Genomic DNA, 22976 nt, shown 5'->3' with positions numbered 1-22976 from the left:
AAGAATTTGGTAAAGAGAGAGAAAGGCCTAGATTCCTATCTATTAAAGGGAGAGCACATTTCTAGCTCCCTTCTCCACCAGAGTCCAGAGGAAAAGAGCGAGACTGAGCGCCAGTCTCTTCCTTCCTCCTCCCACTCGTCCGCGTCACTTCCTGATGCCTGGTCTTGCCCTCAAAGACCTTTGCTTCATGGGCAGAACTCTTCTACAGTAAGTATCCAGCAGGTGGCGTTATTCCAATCGTTACACACTTAAGACATTGAAAATGAGTGATGTTTTTATAGTCAACAAGGAAATAGGATGGTATTTCAAACTAGGGAAAACATCATAAGCAAAGAGGCACAAAGGGGAGAGGGTGATGGTATTTGCAGAGGCCAATGAAGAGTTTGGCCTGGAGTAAGAGATAAGCTTGGGTTTCCATTTCATTGTTTTAGGTGGGAAAAAAGTGATTACAGAGGGTCTCAAATTCCAAAAGGAAGTATTTGAACTTGGTCAAAAAGGGAGCCCCTATAAGTTGTTGAAAAGAAGAATGTAATACTAAAAGGAGAGACTAGTCACTGCAGTAGTCCAGACCAGATGATCAGGGACTTGATTAAGACCCTAATGACAATGGAAATGGAGAGGAAGGGGAAAAAAACCCTAATCATCTTTTACAGAAAAAAACAACAATGGCTTTGACATTGGAAGACATTAGACATTTAAAGAATGAAAGACAGAGAGGATTGGAAAGAGAACTTTAAGTTTCAAGATAGGCTAATTGGGAGAATGGTAGCCACTGTTCAACCAAATGTTGAATTATAAAGCATTTATTAAATGCCTACTATATGCCAGGCAGGGAGAATAATGCAAAAGTGAAGTAATACCTGCTTTCAACATACAGATAAAAAAATAGGTAGGGTAGGTGTGTACCCGTGACTGCACCACAGTGTCTGGCACATAATAGGTGCTTAACAGAAGTTTGTTGGATTAAGCAAATGAGGTATACAGGCAGGATCTAAATGGGGGATGGCTGAATGTGAAGGGCAACTGTAAGTACAGTTTAATGGGATCCATCAAGACTAAACAACTAGGCCTCAAAATAGATAGCAAAGCTCTAGAGCTAACTTTATCTTGTTCAACATGGTTTATCAAGGACTTGGATGAAGACCTAGCAATCATGCCAATTAAATTAGCAGATGACACAATTCTGAGTGGGACACCAAATACATTTGTGGCCAAGGCTAATAAGATGAAATTCAAAGAGATAAAGATGGTGAGAGTCAGCATAACAGCTAGCCTCAGAGTCAGAAAAACCTGGGGCTAAGGGTGATAAGAGGCAGTGTAGCTTAGGATAAAGAGTTGGACTCAGGGGCAGCTAGGTAGCACAATGGATAAAGCACCGGCCCTGGATTCAGGAGGACCAGAGTTCAAATCTGGTCTCAGACACGTGACACTTACTAGCTGTGTGACCTTGGGCAAGTCACTTAGCCCTCATTGCCCTGCAAAAAAAACCAAACAAACAAGCAAACAAACAAACAAAAAAAGAGTTGGACTCAGATCAGTGTCAAGAAAACCTGACTCTGTATCCCACCTCTACCATATATAGATCTGGTGCAATGCCTTAGTCCCTCTCAGTTGCTCATAAGTTGTTAAGAAGGTGCCATTCTGCAATGGTAAAGGAAGTTCTTCACCAAGAGCTCCCTTCAATGATGAAATCACACATTTGTTGCACATATTTTCTGACTTTTTTGACACACTGATCAGATCTGTTGATTTTTCTTTTTTTTTTCATTAAAGATATTATTTATTATATAGGATTGCTCCCCAATAGGGGGAGGAGTCCAAGGGATACTTGGAGAAATTTTGGTGATGTAAAAAAAAAAAAAGATATAAATGAAATTTTTCTTTCAAAAACCCCATTTCATCCTCACCAAAAAGTAGTAAAATCTTAAATTTACATTTAAAAATTATTTGCACAAATGAAAAATATCTGAAGAAGGAAAAATGATCTGCCTCCATTCATTAATCCTTGTATTCATTAAGTACCTACTTAACAGCAATTCATGTTAATTCTAACATGGTGAAATCTAATATAGAAGATCCTGTAGTTAGGTTCAAAACTAGTTTATAGATATGAAACAAGGGGCACCACAAGCATGCAGGGTTCCTAGGGATAGAAATTAGGACTAGCCTTATTTATTAACATGTACAAACAATTTGAAATGAAAGTGCACAGTGAAATCTCCCAATTTTATAGATGACACTAATTTCTTCCTGGTGGCAAAATGGCACTAACAACTATGTGAGTGAGCAAAACAAGGAGCAAACGAGCTTTAACACAAGCAAGTGTAAGGTAATGCATTTAGGGGAGAAAAAATCTAAACTGTGCTCATGGGATGATGGGTATGACCTAGAGATCTCAGAAACTTCATAGGTTTTCACGAATGCATTGAGCCAAATGTGGTCCTTCAACCCAGAGACCAATGGGATATTAGGTATCAACAGGAAGGATATAAGGACTAAAAGAAAATATTATTCTACTCTTGTTCAAAATCATGGACTCCCCACTGACTGGAGGTATGTGAAAACTGAATAGAGTGCCTTACGGGTTAGAGAGTTCTTGACACTGGAAGTTTACAAACACAGGCTGGAAGACTGTCTGGCAGGGATGTTGACAGCATATTTCTCCAAGTTCCATTCCAATACCAAAATGCATTATTTCTGCAAACTATTTCTGGAATTCCAGGTGACATTCTAGTCACTGCACCTTAAGCCAATGCTAAAAACACTTAAATATTTCATTGCTCCAAACAGTTTGAATACAAACTATTAAAAATATCTCAAAACAGTGAGAGTTGGCAAGGACCTCCTCTGGGGCAGCTCATCCATTCTACTTTTCCATCTCCTGGCCAGAAGTTTTTCCTTTATCCAAATCGGCCCCTCAAACACCTCCAAGCTTTGTGCCTAGTTTTGCTCTCTGGAATCAGGCAAAACAAAGCTGTTTTCTCATCTATTTAACAGGCATTCAGTTAGTGAAGATAAGTCATACCCCTACTACTATTCATCTCTAACCACAGGGTAAACACCCTCAGTTCCTCCACTCAATCCTCATATGGCATGATCTCAATGCCCTTCATTATCCTGGTCACCATCCTCTGGACCCTCTCCTGGTTATTGACACCTCTCGACTGACAAGGCAGGGTCAGGTGAAACACTGACTTTTCAAAGACAATAATGTTCAAAGATTCTTGACCATACAATTGACAGGAGAATATCTGTACTAGGGAGATGGCTCTTTGTACTGAAGAGCATCTTGGGATTGTTAAAAGCACTTCATAAGTTCCAAATCAAATCCAGCCCGCTCATTTCAAGGTGCAGCTCCGTATTCATCTGCAGAAAGTATCCTAGATACAGGTGCTAACTCAATGAATTGGCTACCCAACTGAATGTCACAGTCTGGACCATAGCCATGTGTCTTCCATTTTGTTTTTCCCCCATGGAATAGCAGGACAACCCATTGAGTATTTACTAATTTCAATGATGAGTGCTTCTCATGGTTTTTTGTTTTGTTTTGTTTATTTTTTTGATAATAAAAATTTGTATTTAAAGTTTTGAATTCCAAATTCTATCCTTTCTTTCCCCCCTCCCTGAGGGACTAAGCAATTATATATAGGTTATAGATATGCAATTATGAAAAACATTACCATATTAGTCCTTTTGTATAAGAAAACAAATAAAAGGGAAAAAATGAAAGAAATAAAGTGAAAAATAGCATGTTTCAGTCTGTGTTCAATTAATTTCAGTTCTTCCTCTGGAGGTGGATTGTATGCTTCATCATTAGTCCTTTGAGGTTGTATTGGATCATTGTATTGCTGAGAGTAGTTAAGTCATTCACAATTCATCAAAAAATACTGTTGTCACTGTGTACCACATTCTCTTGGTTCTGCTCACTTCACTATACCATATAAGTCTTTATAAGCCTTTCTGAAATCATCCTGCTTGTCATTTCTCATAGCACAATAATATTCCATTACAATCATTTACCACAGTTTGTTTAGACATTCCCCAATTGATGGGCATCCCCTAAGTTTCCAATTCTTAGCCACCACAAAAAGATCTCCTATAAATATTTGTGTACAAATAGGTCCTTTCCCCTTTTTTTTGGATGTCTTTGAATATAAACCTAGCAGTGATATTGCTGGATCAAAGGGTATACACAGTTTGATAGTTCTTTGGGCATAGTTCCAAACTGCTCTCCAGAATGGTTAGATCAGTTCACAACTCCACCAGCAGTGGATTCGTGTCCCAATTTTCCCACAGTCCCATCAACATTCTACAATTTCCTTTTTTGTTATATTTGCCATTCTGATAGGTATGAGGTAGTACCTCAGAGTTGTTTTAATTTGCATTTCTCTGATCAATAGTGATTTAGAACATTTTTTCATATGACTAGAGATAGCTTTGATTTTTTTGTCTGAAAACTCCCTGTTCATATGCTTGGATCATTTATCAATTGGGGAATGACTTGTATTTTTATGCTACAAAAATTCTTTCCCAGTTTCCTGCTTTCCTTATAATTTTGGTTATATTGATTTATTTGTGCAAAAGCTTTTTATTTTTTATAATTAAAATAATCTATTTTACATTTTGTAATGTTCTCTATATCTTCTTTGGTTCTAAATTCTTCCCCTGTCCACAAATCTGACAGATCAACTATTCCATGTTCTCTTAATTTATTTATGGCATCCCCCTTTATATGTAAATCATGTACCCATTTTAACCTTATTTTAGTATATGGTGTAAGATGTTGGTCTATACCTAGTTTCTGCCATACTGTTTTCCAGTTTTCCCAGTTTTTGTCAAATAATGATTTTTTGTTCCCAAAGCTCGGATTTTTGTGTTTATCATATACTAGATTATTATGGTCATTTATTATAGTGTAATTTATGCCTATTCTATTCCACTGATCCACCTCTCTATTTCTTAGCCAATACCAGAGTGTTTTGATAATTACCACTGTGAGAAAATAATTATTGACAATGGATTTCTAAGAGAAAGCCAGACATTAGTTTAATTGCTCTCTCCCCCTCACCCCAGAAAGTTCAGTTCCAGGGATGAGCCCAGGGGAACAAAGGAAATGCATATTGATTCTTTTGTTTAGCTAGGGGAAGAGGCACACCTAGAAGTAGAAATTTACCCTCTTTAGACCACCCTCAAGTCATGGCAATCAATGGAACTGAATGATGCTATAACCAGTTAGCTTAGATCAATGTAAGATGACCTGCCTCTAACTAAGGGGTATAAAATCCCTGGCCACACCAGGGTCAGGCTCTCTTTTGCTCTCTTCTTGCCCTCTCTCTCTGGTCTCTTGGCTTCCTGGACTCGTTGCCCTGGCTCAGAATGTAGGCCAGAAAGCCTGAGGCTCTGAGGAAGTTAGGGAGACACATGGTCAATACTTTACTAACATGTAATATTAATTAACACTAAATACTGGGAGCAGCTAGGTAGCGCAGTGGATAGAGCACCGGCCCTGAAGTCAGGAGTACCTGAGTTCAAATCCGGCCTCAGACACTTAATACTTACTAGCTGTGTGACCCTGGGCAAGTCACTTAACCCCCACTGCCTCACTAAAAAAAAAAAAAAAAAAATTAAATACTGCCAAAACAGGTATAATAGCTATTAATATATAAATAGAAATAATTTTAGAAAAACACAGTAGCAACAAATAATTTAAAAAACACATTGCTTTATAATAAAGTTTGAGATCTCGTACTACTAGATCACCTTCTTTCATATTTTTTAAATTGATTCCCTTGATATCTTGAGTTTGTTCTTCTAGATGAATTTTGTTATTATTTTTCTAGCTCTATAAAATATTTTTGATAGTTTGATTTGTATGGCACTAAATAGATTAATTTGGGTGGGATTACCAATTTTATTATATTGGCTCAGCCTACCCATGAGCAATTAATGTTTTCCAGTTGCTTAGATCTGACTTTATTTGTGTGAAAAGTGTCTTATAGTTCTGTTCATATAGTTCCTCGGTTTGTCTTGGCAGGCAGACTCCCAAGTGTTTTATATTGTCTACAATTATTTTAAATGGGATTTCTCTTTCTATCTGTCGCTACTGGACTTTGTTGGTAATATATAGAATCTTATCCTGTTTTGAGGTTTGACACAATCAGCATAATATCTCTTGCAGAGAGAAGGATCTAGAGGACCTCACCATCTAGAGAGAATCCTCCCATTCAGATTTTGTGCTAGACAGCTTCTAGGTGGCAATTCTCAACTTTAAATGTTGAACACAAGTTTATAGTTGACACTTGAAGTAGTAGCGAGCCAGTGGAGGTTGAACAAGAGAGGCGAAATAGTCAGATCACGGAAAGCAAGTCCATTTTTTAAAATTCAGAATAGAAATCAGAAAAAGACATTATTAGGTCTATAGTTACAAGCCAAGGGAAGTAGAAATACCATTTGACACACAGAAAAAGGTGTTTTGAGACAAAAAAAAGAATACTAAACACAATCCATTTCCTAGAGCAAAGGGATTAGAGTAGACTGATAAGAAAGGAAGTAGAAGCCAAGGGTGAAAAAGGCTTTTACAAGGAGTTTGGCTGATAAGGGAGGAAGAGACACTGTATGTCAGCTTGTAAGGACATAAAAATCTAGGGGTTTTTGAGGATGGGAAACCTTGAGCATGTTTGTAGGCCACCAGAAAGGAAGCAACATAGGATAAGAATGAGATCAAAGTAATATCAACTATAATAAGTTCAAGAAATATGTGTTTGTAGTGATGGAGAATGGAGGTGTAGGGGCCAAATTTAATATGTGGAGAGTTAATTGGGTGTCTCGCCATAATACTGGGGTTCAGAAAATAATGAGGGCCCACAGGAAAGCCAACTGGCAAAACCCCCTCCCTCTCCCTCTCCCTCTCTCTCCTGCACTCCTGGAAGCTCACCCACAGGAAAAGACAGAGCTCCCCTCATCGAGTGTTGACTCTCCCTCCCTAAAAAGGGAGGTTTTTCAAACTGCCTGTGGAGAGTGGTTCCCCTCCTGACATCAGCAGCATACATCACTCAGGGCAGGCCAGGTGTGTGGCCCATATCCAATCATCCCTAGCCGGTTTTCCAAACACTACTAGATCATTCAGGTGCCAAATTCCATTATTTTACCACAGAGGGAGTCACACTTAAGTACACAGATTCATCACAAACTACTGAAGTGGTAACGCAACATATATGAACAGTAGCTTCTTTTGCAAGAATTGAAGGGAAATTCTCTTCCTGTGAATTTGGTCTATTGAGAATTTGTTTATAAATCTAAAAAGAAAGATCAATCTCTCAGTTATGGTTTATAGATAACAGAAGAAAAAAGATAGAGCCTGAGTTAGCCACATAAAGCAATACCCTAAAACACTTCTGACCCTACTCAAAAAGGGTCAAGGCCTCCCATACCCAAATCCTACCATATCAAGTATGAACACCTTAAGCTTGCCATTCAAAAACCCAAATGCTTTAGATGCCAAACTAACTTCACAGACTTTTAGCCCCATATTGTTGTTTCTCCTTCATTCTCAAAGAAGACCGCTGACATCATGGGGTAAGGTATTGATTGTCAAGTGAATTGTATTTAAAGAGGCAGAGTTTTGAAAAGTCATCAGCCTTACCCTCTCCTCTAGAGTCATCAGAATGCAATGGATGACCATCACCTAGGATACAGTGGGTGACTTTGGTCTTTCCAGGTCCCAGTTTGTCTGAGGCAACACCCATTCAATGACTCATTCTTTCATGAATGAATGCCTGTGTGAAAAAGCATTTGTTCAGTGGGCTGAGCACTGTGCTAAGCGCTGAGGATACAAATATAAGAGGGGAAAAAAAAGGGTCATGTCTTCAAGGAGCTTCAGTTCCCTAGTAAGGGAGATAAAGCATAGCCAGAGGCGGTTATTTTAATGAGAAGCTGGCCTGCAAGTAGCAGCAGACCTAAGGAAATGGGCTAAACGTGAGGTGCCCATCAACAGGGCCTCAGGGTAAAAATTCATGAGCTGAAAGGATATGGGCACTATGGTCAGGGCACAGTCACCAGGCCAAGTAATAACATAGTAATCCTAGGAGTCAAATGAGGCGGAAGATATTAAGGAGTCCCAGTTTCTAATGACTTTACTGGAATACCAGGGAGTCATTGGCTATAATCTCTGCATGGCCTACTCTCCCAGGCTCATCTCCATTGTTCTTCAAGGCTCAGCTCAAATATTACCTGCTTTGTGAAATCTTCATTCATCCTCTCTCCCCAACTCTCCAACCTGTGACCTCTCCATCCTCTGAATCAATCAATCAGTAAATACTTACTAAGCACCTGTTACATGACAGGCACCATGCAGGTGAGACTTTGGTGATGAACCTTTCCCTGTCTATAAGGAGCTTCTGCCCATGAACCCATTCACAAATAAGTAAATACAAGATCTATCCCAATATGCAGTGATCTCAGGGGAGGAGCATGCTGACAAATGGAATTTGGGCAGGCCTCGTGAAGGAGGCAGGTAGGAGGTGAGGGCTGTAACAAGTAGAGGCAGGCAGACAAGTGTTCAAAAGCACACAGCAGGAGATGGTGAACAGCAAAGTAGCCGTCTCAGTGAAGCACATTGGCCAGGCTGGCTGCAGCTCATCATGCCTGAGCAGGAATGACTTACAGTCGGCCTGGGAAGAACTGGCTGCAGCCAAACTGTAAAAAGCTTCATACGCCAAACAGAGACTGCAACGGGGAACCACTGAAGTTTCTTAAGAAGGGAGCAACATGGCCCATTAGGATCTCTTAGAGAGGGAAGAAGTTGGATTCAGGGAAACCAATTAGGAGGTTATTGAAACAGTCCAGGTGAGAGATGATGAGGGCCTGGACTAGGGTCATTGTGGTGGGAGCAGAAAGAAGGAAAAAAATACAAAAAATGTTGAGGAGGCAGAATCAATAGCTAGGTGGGGCAATGGATTGAGCACCAAACCAGGCCCAGAGTCAGGAAGACCTGAGCTCAAACCAGGCACCTACTAGCTGTGTGACCACAGGCAAGTCATTTAACTGTGGTCTGCCTCAATTTCCTCACCTACCAAAAGAGTACCATAATAGCATCTACCTCTCAGGATTGTGGTGAGGACCTAATAAGATAATCTTTATAAAGAGCTTAGCACATAGTAGGTGCTTAAATACTAATTTACCCATTGTCCAGCCTTAGCAATCCACTGGATATAGGGCATGAGTGAGAGTGAAGGGTCCAGGATGACTCCTGAATACTCATGTGGCACTTTTGCCTTTGATGCTGGACTATAGTTATCTGTAGAGTTATCTTAGCACCCCTTTTAGGTTTGGCCTCATCTTATTCATCTTTGTGGTTCAAGCATGGCCTTTTAAAGGGCACCCCAGACAACAGGTATTCTATAGTTGTAGAGTAAATATACTGGGTTTATTATATCGACCTAATCTAAATAGTCTAATTTTATTTAATTTTTAAAATTTATATTCAATTCTAAAATAAAATATTTTTAACTGTGAGTTAAAATAATTACACATATTTATTGTTCTTAAGAAATATCCACTGTGCCTAAGTTTGTTGTTTTAGGTAAATAAAACAATTTTAATGTTTTCTTGATATTGTTTTCCTTAGTACAACAAAACATATCCCAAATATCCATCATTAACTTGTTAGACTGAAACCAGATCCCTCTCCAAGTATATGATTGAATTTGCTTTGGTAAATAAAATAACTAAATAATAATTAAGTTCTCTCATATAATGACAGAATTATTACTTTAGAAAGTAAACCATGACATTTCCAAAAATCAAACAATATCTGAATTTTAATTTGGACATATATGTATTTTAGTTATACACAAAACAGCAGCAGTGATATTCATAGGAAAATGACTGATTAAATTGATTCTTCCTGACAAGTGATTGGAATATTGTTAACTTGGGCAAATAAGGACAAACTATAAAAATGAGGGTTTACATCTGGCGTGATAAGATCTGAGAGAGGATAGAATTGAAGCCTAAAAAATTATGAAAATTATAGCTCAAATGAACATAGACTTTTTTTTAAATCAAATTTCAACATTCACCTTGAGGCTTGAAAGAGGTGATGTTAATAAAAGAGCACTAATTTTACATGATGTAGCAAACACTGAATTCATTAGCCTATGCTACTCTGTGGCGTTATCTTTTTATGTACTCTTCCTTTTTTCCACAAGGAAGCTATGGGTTCTTCAAAGGGAAGGAATGTTTCTTTTTCTATCTCTAGAATACAGCACAGTACTTGGTTACACATAGTAGATACTTGACAAACCCTGGCGGATTATGGTCTCCTTGAAGAATTTTCTCCAGCAGTCATTCAAAACATCTACACGTCCACCTCTTAACTTCAATCTCTTTTCCACAATTGGCTCTTTCCCAGATGACTTACAAACAAACACGCTCAAATCTCCTCTATCTGAATGAAAACTTTCCCTAGACCCTGCTACCCCCCTTGAGATTATTTCCTATGTCTTCCTTTATTCATGGTTAAAATTTTAGATAAAGAAGTCCCTACTTGAATTCCAGAATGAAAGTTGTCCATTCTCCATACTTGTCAGCTCCCACTGGTTAAATTACCATCTTTATGACAGGCTTTCCAGAAGTCATATGGAATCCTAGCCTCTCCTAAGCTTGGACACCTCCACCTAGAAGTCTCCATCTCAAACTCAACATGCTCAAAACTGAACTTCTTATCCTTCCCCCCAAACCCTCACCTTTTCTGAACTTCCCTACTACTGTCAAGTTACCTGGCAGATGGCTTGCAAACTCAATGTCCTCAACTTGTCACCCCACATTGCCCTCCTGCCTGTACCTACGTTGTTGCCCATCTGGTCATTTCTATCATACCATCTTTCCTGTGCCCTTCCTCTGCTCGGACAGCCATCAGACTTATTCAAGTACTCATCACCTCTCTCCTGGAGAACTGAAATAGTCTGTTCAATAGAGTCCCTGCCTCAAGCCTTTCTTCACTCTAATCCATCCTCCTCCATTTTGCATCTTGTCAGATGATTTTTTTTCATTTTTCTTTTTTTGTTAGGCAATCAGGGTTAAATTACTTGCCTAGGTTCATGCAGCTAGTAAGTGTGCTCCTGACTCCAGGGAGAGTGTTCTATTTTACCACCTAGCTGCCCCAGATGATCTTTCAAAACCTTTGGTCTCCAATTACCTCATGATCTATGAGAAAATTCCTTTGTTTGGTATTAAAAACTCTTCTTAACCTGGGACCCCCTTACATTTCTGTTCTTTTTATACCTTAGTCCTCATCATTCACTGAGATCCAGCCATAATAGTCTTGGGCAGCTGGGCCTGGAGTCAGGGAGACTCATCTTCCCAAGTTCAAATCTGGCCTCAGATATTTACTAGCTGTGTGACCCTGGGCAAGACATTTAACCATGTTTGCCTCAGTTTCCTCATCTGTAAAATGAGCTGGAGAAAGAAAGAGCAAACCACTCCAGTATCTCTGCCAAGAAAACCCCAAATGGAGTCATGAAGAGTCAGACATGATCAAAATGACTCATCAACGACATAACAGCCTATTTGCTATTCCTTGAAAGTGACACTCTCCTGTTTCTTGCCTTTGAACTGCCTAGAATGCTCTGACCTCATCTCCACCTTTTCATTTTCTTGGCTTTCTTCAACATTCAGCTCAAAATCACTTGTCTTCAGGAGTCCCTTCCTGGTCCCCAATTACCAGTGTCTTTCCCTTTCCTATTACCTTGCAGCTACTACTTGACGTGCATCTTGTATGTACCTAGCTATCTGTCTGAGGTCTCCCCCAATAGCAACTATGCTCCTTGAAGGCAAGGGCGGGTTTGTGGGGATTGTTTTGGGGTTTTGTTTTGTTGTTATTATTTTGCCTTTCTTTGTGACCCAGCACTTAGCACTGTACCTGGCACTTGGTAGTTGCTTAATCGTTGATTGACATTTATTACTTTTACTTGTTTCCCATATGATTGCCTTCTCAAATGTCACCTCTTAATTACCAAGTCCAAGCCACTACACCAGTGAGGATCAGTGGAAAGAGTGTTAGATTTGGAGTTCAAATCCTGACCCTGAATCTTACTATGTCTGGCCTTGGAGAGGTCAATGACACTTACCTGGTACAGCTACCTCATGTGTAACATGAAAGGGCTAGACTACTGATCCCATGGTATATATGCATCCAATTCTATTAGAAGCGATGTATTCTATGCCAGGAAAAGAGTCCCTTGGAGCCAGAAAGCTCATAGCCTGCCTCTGCCACTGAAGAAGGAATGTCAGGTGAGCCACTTAATCTCCATTTAAGCTTCCAGATCTAAGCCTATCTATAATGTTGCCTGCCAATTTAATTTCCTTACATCAAAATTCAGAAGGAAAGCTATTTAATCTTTTTGTGTCTCAGTTTTCTCATGTATAAAATGGGGATAATCATAGCTATGCCACCTCAGAGATTAAAAAAAATAGTTTCTATAAGGAACAAACTGATTAAAAGGCTTAAAAAAATGCTTTCCTCACAAAAAGTCTGTGAGGTATGCAGTACATCTATTATCTCCATATAACATAAAAGGAAAACACTATCCACATGAGTTATAATATTTATTGTTAGCATTATTATTATTCTATTCAGATGTAAAATAACTATGTTTCCATAATGTCCAGAGAAAGACCTCTGAAGACCCAGCCCACTGTCATCTCTGCAGGGAAGGGGAAACAGGGAATACCCATTACTCAATGCATATTCCTTGGCACCAACTCAGAAGGGCCAGGGTTTAGCCAACTCAGCTACATTTTTACATGACTTGAGGGGTTAAATACGCAGAGCCACATCTGTGAGAGAAATACACCATTAGTGTTATTCACAATTAAGTGACTCATAACAAACAAAGAATTTCCCTTTGGTCTTGGGTCTGACTGCTTGAAATACCTACTCTCCCTAACAGCTTTGGTCAAAAAGTTCTTCTAGTGACAGTTTATAGACCTGAACTTTTGAATTTTTCTTTTTTCCCAGACCTGTGATATCAGTGCAGGATGGTGCTGGTGAGGAACTTCTTCTATAATACAAATTGGGATCCATTCTGGAGTTTATAGTCTTATTTCCCTGTGGTACTGGGAGATTGGTATTAGACAAGTGACTTGCTCCACAAAGTCACAGAGTCAGCATGTAGGAGGTAATACTTGAATCTAGGTTTGCCTGGGATTGAGGCCACTTCTTTATCAGCCAAACCATGCTGCTTCTCGGTTGATATAGTCATAAATATACTACATAAAGAAATTCTAAACTATGTATGTATTTTGGTTATATACATGTATACATATGTATACATGTGTATTTTGGTTATACACAAAACAGCAACATAGCTCTCTTTACATTGATAAGAATCTACTGGAAGCATTATGTTTAATTCTAATTCATTATAAGGGGACATAGGCAAACTTAAGATTGTTGAGATGAGAATGACTACAACAGAGAAAGATAGGGAAAAAAAAAACATGTCATAAGAATGGTTAAGAAAGGAAATAGGAATGGTTGGCCTAGAAGACAGAACACTAAAAGGGACACACAATAGCTATTATCAAATATCTGAAGAGTCATTATATGGACATGAGACTAGGCATTCTCTGTAACTCTGAAGAAAGAAGTAGAGGCAATGGGTAGAAGTTATAGAGGGACAGATTTTTAAGCAACAAAAGAGAAACTTTCACATGATTTCAGAATCAGAAGAGACCACAGAAGGCAAACTTTTCAGAAATTAGAGCCAGCCAAGAATGGAATGGATCGTTCCTGGAGACAGTGTGTTCCCCATCATTGGACGTGTAAAAGCAGAGGATGGATGAGCCCTTTTCAGGAATGTTGTTGATCAAAAGAAGAATTGAAAACTATTAACAAACATATGAAAGACAGCTCCAAATCATTAATAATGAGAAATGTGAAATAATCAGCAGTTATGTAAATGTAGAGAGGTACATTAATTAATACATTGTGTGTGACACTGTGAACTGGTCTCTCCATTCTGGAAAGCAATTTGGAAAAATTTGAAAAACATTATTAAAATATCCATACTCTTTGACCTAGTGATTATACTGCTAGGCATGGGTCCCAAGGAAGTCTTAAATAGAAATGGCAGTCACATAGACAACAAACAGAAACAGCAGTCACACACACACACACCAGAATATTCATAGGACCATTTTTTTTTTCTGGTAGCTAAGAATTTGAAACAAAGTTGACGCCCATCTATTGAAGAATGGCTAAAAAAGCTGCAGTGCATTCGTGGAGTAGAATGCTGCTACACCATGAGAAATAAAAGATATGCCTAATGCAAAGAAGCACACGATTCATATGAACTGATAAAGAGGAGAACAATATATGCAACTACAGAAATATAAGTGGAAAGGGAAAAAATTTAACTGAATTGTATAATTATAAGAAACAAAATGGGAATGTTTGAATACCTCCCTTCCCTCTCTTGGATGGAATCCCTCATTAATGGAGCTGGGAACTTAGAATAGGATATGGCTTAAAACGGTGGCCAGGCTCCTAGGATGCTTGAACACCAGAGGATTGCCCACTGGTCCTGACTCCCATCTCCCTTTTCCTCTACAGTTCCCTCAGTACTTTCCAGGCACTGGGTTCTCCCATGACTGGCAGTACTCTGCAACAACATTCAATTCCCAAACCTTTGCTCTCCTCCTCCTTTTGTGTGAGTAATAATAGTGACATTTCGATTGTGCTTTAAAGTCTGCAAAGCAATTTACATATCTCAAATGAGTCTATAACAGCGCTGTGAGGTTAGTGTTATTATCCTCATCTGACAGATAAGGAAAAAACTTAGGTTGAAAAAGTGATTTGTCCACATTAGTTAAACATTTATAGCAAATGCCTAAAACTGGATGGGAGCCCACATCTTCCTCTCTCCAAATTAAGCATTTTATATCACCGTTGGTGTCATTCAGTCGTTTCAGTCATGTCCAACTCTTGATGACCCCATTTCGGGTTTTCTTGGCAGAGATACTAGAGTGGTTTGCCATTTTCTTCTCCGGCTATTTTACAGCTAAGGAAACTGAGGCAAACATGTCACACAGCTAAGTAAGTGTCTGAGGCCAGATTTGAAGGGCCTTTTCCTGACTCCAGGCCTGGTGCTGTATCCATTCTACCACCTAATTGCCCTTTACATCACAAGGCTTCATTTAATGCAAATGTAAATATTGCAATTTTATTTGCAATAACCTAGTCAGTATATAAGGAAGTATTTATTAAGCAATTATTATATCCTTATTACTATACCAAGTTCTATATGGAACACAAAAGAATTTGAAAGCACAGTCCTTGTCCTCAAGGAACTGACAATCTAATTATATTTTTTAGATTGGAAATAAGTTTGAAAGAATTCCTTTTTTAAAATTTATTCCTTATATGATTAAGATAAAAATTCCATCTAGAACATTTTCTTAGAACCAAGGGCACTTTGTTGATATTGAATATTATTATATATCAGGTTAACTTGTCAAGTGTTTAAATTTCACAGGACAACTCTTTCAAGTTATGAAAACACCACAGAACTAGGACCCAACTCAGGCTGCGATTAGTAACAATTTAATATTAACAAAATACAAATGATTCCCAAAAGCCATGATTTTGTCTTAGTAGATAGCATAAAGGAGTTGCTGTGGCCAAAACGAGCTCCTTACTCCACAGCAAACCATCAACCTCTCCCAATTTAGTTAAATAATAGAGGGGCCAATACCTGAATTCTTTCCAACTTAGACCTGACTGGCACAGCCTTCAAGAATCTCCAATGCCAGTGAGGCACTGAGGAAGGATTTTAATAGACTAAAATGATCAAGTTTTTGTTTTACAGTCTGGACCCAGGATTTCTTCAGTGTAAGGCCCTCCCTAAAGAAGAAATCACCTATTCCAGTACAGATCAGCAGCTATTCTGCAACTTATAATCTTAGGGAATGTTACTGAATGATATTACTCCGATGGACCCCATGGACCACACAACCTATGGAGTTTTCTTGGCAAAGCGACTGGAATGGTTTGCCATTTTCTTCTTCCATGGAATAAGGCAAACAGAAGTTAAGTAACTTGTCCAGGGTCACACAGACAGTGTCTGAGGCCAAATCTGAACTCAGATATTCCTGATTCCAGGCTCAGTTCTCTATCTACTTAGCCATCTAGCTGCCTCAGTACAGAAATGGCATTATTGAAAACAACTGGCTCCCTGGTGATATCTCTTTACATGTACCCTTCCCAGAGGTCTGAATGAACTTATTAACTTGGAGTAGCCCTGAAAAAGGATCCCAAAGAACCAAAAAATCATGTTTAGACTCAGTAGTTTGGGGTTATTCAATCCCACACTCACTCAAGTGCTAACTATATGCCAGTCAGTGCACCCCCTTGGGGGGTGGGGGGGGAGAGAATATGGGAAGAGTGAGGAGGGATCTGGCCTGTGAATATAAAGAATGAAACCATTCTTACTGATGAGGTCCCCATCAATTGAACTGCATTTATTTCTCCTTTCTTACTTTCTTAACTCTCTAGTCTTAAAGGAATTTTATAATGTGACCAGAAGCCATATAGCTCACTGGAAAATAGAGGCCTTCAGTCTGATTTAGCTTTCATGATCATTAACACTTGTCCCTATGTGTGGTAATGAGTGTTAGGATCAGAGCACACCAGCTCAAGCATGCTAGACCTCATGTGCAGAAAGTTTAGACATTTAAGTGACTAATGGGCCCCCAAACTCTACCTCTTATAAAACCTCACTGTCATGTAGTGAGGCATTCAAAGTAAGAAAGCTGTGGATGCTGCAATGTGATAACAGTACCCTTGGGGCCTGCAAAAGATAAGCTACATCACTTATTTGCAGACTACACTGAGAGAATACTAATACATGTGGAGAATAGAACTCAAAAAGTGATTTGATCTCAGTGCGTTATTTCTTCCTGGTTTCATGTTCCATGTGATGCCCCATACTATATTCAATCAGCACAGGGTGTCAGTGCTGGGGTGTGGTGGGAGTGTGTGCTGTATGCTTTGGTTCTTGATCCTGAGGTGTGACTGCACCTGGGTAGGTACCTCATTTGGTCATCCTGAAGAGTTGCCTGGGATTCAGAGAGGTCAAACTGACCTACCCAGCATTATACAGCTAACAGGTGTCAGAGGCTGGACTCCAAGGCTGACCTCTCAAGGTTTCGTTTCCTGCTGGCTAAAATGGAATACCATCAACCTAACTGACTTCTAGGTGAAGACCCCAAAGCTCCTTCCTCTCCCTCCTCTCAATCCCTAGCAACTTTTGCATAAATCAAGGCGATATCAGAAGAATCCTTTACACAGAACAAACCTTTGAGCCTATTTCGCAAACATCAATGGGATCATTATCACCGCAGCAGTTGGTGGTGGTGTCTTTGTGAAGAGGATCTTCCCAAGTCTAAACAGAACAAAAATAGAAATGCAAGTTAATGACTAAACTCTAACTACAATCGCCTTCTCCCTTTGCCCTGTAACCATGGAGCTTTACAGGTATACACCATGTGAATGGAGAGATGCTGCCCTGTTGAAGCTTCCCATAGGCTCAAGGCCAATATGCCAGGACATCTGTAACTCCTACTACAATTGAAGCAGATTTGATATTATTTCCTCCTCCAAACTTCCATTTGTCTGTATAATCACATCTGGAAGTGGGTGGTGTTCCCAGACACACACGTTTCTTCAAGCTTAGTCAGCGTCTAAACTTATATTCTCGTTTCCAGTTCCCATACTGTGTGCCCCTGCCCTTCTCTGCCAGCCAGAATTTGGACTTTAATCAGTCCCCGTATGGCAATAACAGCTGAGCTGGCACTTTATCGGAGTTGAGAGGGGGTGGGGCTGGAGGGGAACAAACTTCATGCTCTTTAAATATCTTTTGCCAGAAGAAACCCAGTCTTTCCTTGAGTAACATGGATTAAATAAAAGCAAGACTGCATCACTCACAAAAGAAAAATTAATATATGAATGTGTGTGTGTATATGTATGTGTATATTTTCCCCATTTTATTCTATTCATGGAAATCTTCCATATCTGTTCCCATGTCTGTGAGAGGATTTGACACATCTGTAGGATATGCTTAAATTCTCTGGTTCATCTAAAAACTGAAAAAAGATTGCATCCTCTTGGCCTCTGAAATATAGGTGTGTGTATATGTTTTAACCTTTCTGTGCTCTACTTTAGAGACTCAAACAGGCAGCCTGAAATATGCACTGTGGCCTGAAGGAGATTAAAATGTAACTGGGAAACATTTAACAAAATAAATAAAAACAAAATAGAACACAGATAATGTTAATATGTGGTTTTCTAAGTCAATATGCAGCCCTGCAGGATCCTTGCAGGCTTAGTGGACCCCTTCCCTTTCTATTTGAGTGTGGTACCCCTTGTCTATGCAACTAAGACAAGAAGTTACAGAAAAGGTGCTATAACTTGCATTGTTAGAAGAATTTCCTCACCTAACAGTGAAATCACAGGTCACCATCATCACCAATAACAATAATGACATTGTCTTTTTAATTTAAACCACTAGAAGACAGGGACATACCCAGATTCAGAGCTGAAAGGAGCCTTAGAGATTTTAGAAATAAGAAAACAGGAAGTGCTGGTGCCAGAATTTAAAAACAGGGGTCACCAACTCCAATTCCAGTGCCCTTTGCATTTACCAGTCCTGTTTGTAATTTTGGATTACATATATCACTGTCTACTCCTTTGGGACTGATAACAGAGGCACAGAATTATAGAAGTGAAAGGTACTTTAGAGTTGACATCTAGCCAGCAGCTTTGTTTGTTTGTTGTTTGGTTTGGTTTGGTTTTCAGATGAAGAACCGGAGATTTAGGGAAATCAAATGACTTACCCAGGTCATACAGATAGTTGTAGTGTATATACACTTCACAAATCCATATACATTCTTAGGTATAGGTAGAATTTCTACCTACTCAAGTATTTTCCTTCTTACTTTCTACAGCCCCCTGTGGAACAAAACTGACCCAACCAACCAATCAAAACAAAACCAAAACGGACCCAATCAACCAATCAAAACAAAACCAATCAACCAATTCCAGTGATCTATATTCACCATTTGCCCACTGAATTCACATCATTCATCTTGGAATCTTTTATCTAATCTAATAATCTCAAGCACTATCTTCTCTCAGAAAGCCTAATCATTCTCAAACTCTGTATGTGGAAGCAAACCACTTGATCCCCAAATGACCTTGGGCAACTCCCATAACCTCAATTCCCTCATCTATAAAATGAGGGAATTGAACCAGATGACCTCTAAAATCTCTTCAAGCTCTCTATAGCCACAATCTTTCTCTTTCTGCTGTTCCTTTCTCTTTGCTTCATTCACTTTTCAATGACCAAGGTTAAAACATTATAAAAATCTTAAGAGTTGGAAAGAACCTAAAGACTCATCAAATCCAACATCCCAGTCAAACAAAGATTTTCTTCCCTGAAAGATGACATACAAACTCAGTGTGAACACTTTCCATGCAGAGGAGCTCACGCCGTCATATTCTGTTGTTGAATAGTTATCGTTGTTATTAAATGTCTTCCTCAGCTTGCACTGAAATATGCTTCTCTTTCACTCATCAATCCTTAATTCTTTCCTTTTATCATTAACTGTCAGTGTTGTGCCTTTTCTTTAGTGATGTTCATACAAAAGAGATTGTGAGACCAATATGTTCATTCTTGAGTACTGAACTCAGCCTTTTTACTGCTAATAGCTAATTCTTTTTTGCAAACTGACAGTGGATGGACACTAAGCTTGATGTCTAGAGGACATGGTTTTAAATACCATCTTATGTGCTTATCGCCTCACTGACCTCTGAGTTCCTTTCCAGCTCTATACCTATAATTCTCTGATCCTCTTTCTCTATTCTGAATTTCGGCCTTTTGTTAACACCTAGGAAAGAGATCATGGAAAGAAAAGTGGCCTAGCAATCAGGAGACCCGAGTTCTAATCCTGATTCAGCCACTAACCAGTTGTGTGGCCCTGGGCAACTTGCTTAACTTCTCAAATTCTCAGTTTCTCTAGATCAAATGAAGGTATTGGACCAGATAATCTCTAAGGTCCTCTTAATTCTAAGATGTCTGAGTCTCCAGGGCAGGGAAATGAAGGGAATCAAAAGCTTTGCAAGCACGCCCTCTTGTGGGAAATGAGGGCAGACACAGGTCCTGAAAATCAGGCCTGACCAACCACCACTGGCCAAGTAGAAAGCCAGGTCACCAAGATGACCAACGGAGAAGGAATCTCTGAAAGACTGTCTTGATAAAGTGTTTTTCTCCTTACTGATCCTCAGATACCAAAGTTTCCTGCCCTATACCAGATCTCCATCTTTAATCCAAGTTAGTTCCTGAAATTATAGCATCAGTCATTTCATGGAATGATAGATTGAGAGTTAGAAGGGATGCCCAGGGAGATCATGTAACTTGCTCGAGGTCACACAGGGAGGAAGAAGTTGAACCAAGATTGGAATCCAGGTCCTCTGATTACAAACCATGCTGCCTTTCCTGGTCTTCTGTCGGGCTCATCCCTCTCTTCCAGGATCCCCCACACTGATGGCTATTGCTTCTTGGTTCTCAGCTAATAGGTGATGTCTTCCTTTTCCTCAATCGCAACCTGCCCCTTCTCATGTTCATTTAATGACAAACATCTGTCACCCTCTGTCCTTTTATTTCTCTATCCACAATGTTGCTTTCCAATCTATTCCTCCCATCAGCCTGAGATGCCGTTAGCTCTTCATGTAAAAGCCACAATTATCTTTCAAGAGAAAAATCGGGATTCTCACTACCAATGACTCAAAATGATCATGTGGATTAAAACAATATTTCCCTTAGACAACAGCTATCTGAAGCCATCCGTGGGTATCATCTAGTCATCTAGCTGGGGTGGAGGGTGTCTCCACTTAGAGATGCTCTTTAAGCATTCACCCAGAGAAGTACAACTGGAAGATAATTAGTCACATGTGGCTAATTTTAGCACCACAGGGAAAACCCAGGATGATTTTTGGCTAAAGTCAGCTCCAGCTTTGGGAAGCTACTACTGTTTCAGCAGGAAAAGCTATTACTTCTAAAGGTCTACAGGGCTGCAGCTTGGGGATAATGACAGCACGCTGGTGAATCACAAGTTAAGTGGAGAGACAGCCACTTAAGCAGCATTGCACTGCTTGAGCGTTCTGCTAAGCATGGTTGGCTTGGTAACTGCTCTGTACAAATTTCCTTCCATTACCAGCCAAATCATAGGAGAAGAGCAAAAACCCGAACCAAGTATAACATAAGCAAGACAGCTAAACACAAAATGTTACCTGAGTAATAAATGCATCAAGCAAAGAGAAAAGGCTACCCGACTTACTCAGGTGACTGCCTCCAATTAATGATGATAATAACATTCATGGAGTGCTTTAAGGTTCACAAAGTGCTTTCTTTGGGTTATCTCATTTAAAAGTCTTGCTCATCACTAAGCTATGCTGTTCTTGGAGGGAGAAATGAGTGCCCTGCAGAACATGGCCTGGGGAAAAAGGGGGAAAATGTATGCTAATGGCATTTCCATATTCCAGAAGGTCACTTACCCTGCATGTTTTATTTGGTAAATACTTATGTGAGATTCTACCTAGAGCAGGCATTTTTCCTGCAAATTAAAAATAAAAGGGGGGCAGCTAGGTGGTGCACTGGATGGAGCACCAGCCCTGGATTCAGAAGGACCTGAGTTCAAATCTGGCCTCAGACACTTGACACTTACTAGCTGTGTGACCCTGGGCAAGTCACTTAACCCTCACTGCCTCGCAATAAATAGATAGATAGATAGATGATAGATAGATAGATAAGAGGGATAGAATATTAAGGACTTGAAAAGATTCAAAATATCCTTTAAGCCAAGAACCAAAAGCTTCCTGGTGATCAGTGACTGAAGATCACTGATTGTAACAAAGAAAACCTTTCTCAAAATATCCTTTGCTAAAAAAAAAAAAAAAGAAAGAAAAAATACCCATTTAAATTTCCCTAATACTAAGAGTTCAGGACTACCTCCCAGCACAGGATGGTGTCTAAAAGGTTCCCACCATAATGCTGTTCCATGTTGTTAATTTGTTTCACTAATATGTTTCATTAGCAGAATGCTGGGACTAGTTTATCACAGCAAACTATTCTTCTCAGTATACCAAAAGCTGGAATTTAGGTAGCACTCTGTTCCATTGAACTTTGTATACATGAGCTCGTGTGCTCCCCACACAGCAGTCAGAAGAAGGGAGTACAAATATTTTTTGCCTTTATTTTACAAATGTGGCAGTCTAGGATAGTGGGCAGAGAGCCAATCCTAAAGCCAGAAACACCTGGGTTCAGGTCCTGCCTCTGACATATAGACAAGTTATATGACCCTAAGCAAGTTCCTTCATGTCTCAGAGCTGTAAACAAGTCTTTAAGACTATGAGGCAGCTATATGTATGGCTCAATGGATACAGAGCTGGGCCTGCAGTCAGGAAGACTTGAATTCAAAATCTGACCTCAGACACTTACCACCTAGGAAGCAGCTAAGTGGCCCAGTGAGTAAAGCACCAGGCCTGGAGTCAGGAAGAGCTAGGTTCAAATCCAGTCTCAGATACTTCTAGCCATGTGACCCTGGGCGAGTCACTTAACCTCTGCTTGCCTTAATCTACTGGAGAAGGAAATGGCAAACCACTCCAGTATCTTTGTCGAGAAAACCTCATGGCCGGGCAGCCAGGTGGCACAGTGAATAAAGCACCAACTCTGGATTCAGGAGGACCTGAGTTCAAATCCAACCTCAGACACTTGACATGTACTAGCTGTGTGACCCTGGGCAAGTCACTTAACCCTCATTGCCCCGAAAAAAAAAAAACAAAAAACCTCATGGAAGTTATTGGTGTGTTATGGTCCGTGACCTCCAGAAGAGTCAGGCACAACTGAACAGCAAGATGC

General features: G+C 39.6%; 1 protein-coding gene across 1 annotated transcript in view; it reads right to left on the bottom strand.

Moving 5' to 3' along the window:
* The window catches only part of PPA2 (inorganic pyrophosphatase 2), a 127217-nt gene that overhangs the window by 77478 nt on the left and 26763 nt on the right, over positions 1 to 22976 (bottom strand). Inside the window, exon 6 of the mRNA XM_043970983.1 lies at positions 17358 to 17444. Within this exon, the coding sequence (XP_043826918.1) occupies positions 17358 to 17444 (87 nt within the window). The remainder of the gene's footprint in view (positions 1 to 17357; positions 17445 to 22976) is intronic.

This window comes from Dromiciops gliroides, chromosome 6 (assembly GCF_019393635.1).
Source record: "Dromiciops gliroides isolate mDroGli1 chromosome 6, mDroGli1.pri, whole genome shotgun sequence".
Taxonomy (NCBI): Eukaryota; Metazoa; Chordata; class Mammalia; order Microbiotheria; family Microbiotheriidae; genus Dromiciops; species Dromiciops gliroides.
Note: the sequence above shows the minus strand (reverse complement) of the source record. Positions and strands in the feature narration are given on the sequence as shown.